At 33.7% G+C, this 2,238-nt stretch overlaps 1 protein-coding gene across 1 annotated transcript in view; it reads right to left on the bottom strand.

Annotated features, from left to right (window-relative positions):
- The window catches only part of LOC137712010 (putative copper-transporting ATPase HMA5), a 10,437-nt gene extending 8,728 nt beyond the window's left edge, over nt 1-1,709 (bottom strand). The window contains exon 1 of the mRNA XM_068451161.2: nt 1,317-1,709. Coding sequence (XP_068307262.2) covers nt 1,317-1,607 — 291 coding nt within the window. The 5' untranslated portion in view covers nt 1,608-1,709. The remainder of the gene's footprint in view (nt 1-1,316) is intronic.
- Nucleotides 1,710-2,238: the final 529 nt, after the last annotated feature.

Here is a 2,238-nt window from a genome sequence, read left to right on the forward strand (position 1 = left end):
AAAAATTCATTTTCTTTCAAATCATGGCATCTTTCTCAAACTGTTCATCGTTTGTTTATTTCAACTGGTTACTCTTGTTGTTAATAGAAGACATATACATAGGCTAACATACCAGAACAGTTTCTGAATTAAGGTGCAAATCTCCTATATATAGGATTAAATTATGAAAATAATTTTTACACTTTCATTTTCTCTCCTCACACACCAATCTTTATTTTCTTGCCGTTGGATTAAATAAAGTAAACAAAAATCAAATGACAAAATTTAGTGGTCTACTCAAACAAATGTTAGGCGTCATACAGTATTAGTTTTGTTTTTACATACATATTCTAGAGGCTAAAGCTTGCTTATATTTTAATAAACTGTAGTTTGGGTTGTACTTGGTGCGGAAGACAAGTCTTTTTTTTTCTTATTAAAGAAAAATAGGTTTGTGAATCTCTACTAACTATGTAGCTAAGTCAAAGATTAGAACTATGATTAAGACTCTTAGTCAGCTAATTAAGGCCGTGACTTAAGAGGTTTATGAGTAAAATAAGATGCTATACTTATATATTTTTTGTCTTAATACTTGATTCATGACCAAATCACAAGGAACCTGGCTTTATATTAGGGTAATGTTAGGGATACCAAATTTTTTAAAATCAAATTCGCAAATCAAATGATGTGGTTGTAGATGAATGGATGATTAATTAAGTGTCGATAAACATGCTTGTTTCTTATTGGTGATACATTATTTGATTTAAAAAAAAATTCATTTCCCTATCATTATCCTTTATATTAAGCTCAATACCTACAACTTAGAAAAATATATAAACATAATATGAACTTATAACATCTCTTTTGTTGACATTGGATTAGGTTTCCAAGTACATCATTTTTCCGTGGAAAGAAAATTTTGTTAGAGAAATGATTTCTGCAAACTCGTTTTTTCATTCAACAACTTATTGTTCTTTTTTATCTTTAATTCTTCTTTGATGCACTCAATTCAAAAGCTAAAAATAATAGTTTAGTGTGCAAACTCAATCCAAATGCCACAGCTAAGTTTTCTTTTGGTATAGAATTGATTAGGTCTGAAATTGAAGCTTAGAAAATCCCAATTTCATTAACCTATTTGTAAAATTAATAGGACAATTTTTTGGTGTGCAAAAGTGCAGAAGCAATTCCAAGACACATCACATATAAACATGAAGATAATTATTTAGATCCCGGCCACAATCAACACAAAACAAAATTAAAATTTGACATTCAATGTGACACCATCAATAATCAAAAGAAAAAACAAATGAAAGATCCTCGTGATAGGTAAAGCGACTTACGTTAACGTAATTGGGAAAGAACATGACTTGCGCCCGGTTGTTCAAGACGTCGACAACAGCCTCGCGAATCCCAGGGAGCCTCTTGATGGCCTTCTCGACTGACCCGGCACAGGCGGAGCACGTCATGCCCATGACAGAGAACAAAGCCTTAGCCTCAGCTCCGGCTGCCAGGCTGGTCTCTTCAGCCGCCACACCTTTGGGGAACTTTGGCATGGACGGGTAGTGGGGCCGGGGTGAGAGGTCGCCCCGGCTCTCGTTGCGTATGCATAGGGCCAAGAGCTTGGTCGCCATGAACGTGAGGTTGGTTGGTGCCTATGATCGGAGCCTTCTTTTTGGTCTCTACAAGCGACAATGATAAAGTTTAAAAATTGGAGGGTAATGTGTTGGCGAAGTAAGAATTTGATTCGAATGCAATGAGTATTTAACGGCGGGGGATATCGGGTGGAGGGTGGTGGGTCCCGTCATAACCTAATTCCGACCCTATTGGATATGATGAAGTTGGTGACAATTGTATATGCAGAAAAACCCAAAAAATCTCTTCTCTTTTTTTTTTAATTGAAAAAAAATAAAAAATAAAATAAAATTAAGAAGAAACTCAAAGTCGGTCTCTGCCCCCAAATTAATGAGCCGGATGAAAAGGATTAATATTTAAAAAAAAAGATAAATTATGTTTTTAAAAAAAAATTTAAATTAGAACATTGGTGATCAAATAGACTATCTTAGTAAATAGAGCAATCTACCACTCATCTCTTTAGTGCTAAACCTTTGTTTTTGAATAAAGGTAAAGATATTGGTAAAGGTTTTTGATAATTAGAGTAGGGAGTGATTTTCTGCACACTTATTTTTACTTTTTGTATACCTTCTAATTTTGGTTTTTGATTTTTGATTTTTGATTTTTTTTTTTGTTGGTAAGATCTGTTTT

Source organism: Pyrus communis, chromosome 14 (genome assembly GCF_041283825.1).
Source record: "Pyrus communis isolate YQ-2024b chromosome 14, ASM4128382v1, whole genome shotgun sequence".
Classification (NCBI taxonomy): Eukaryota; Viridiplantae; Streptophyta; class Magnoliopsida; order Rosales; family Rosaceae; genus Pyrus; species Pyrus communis.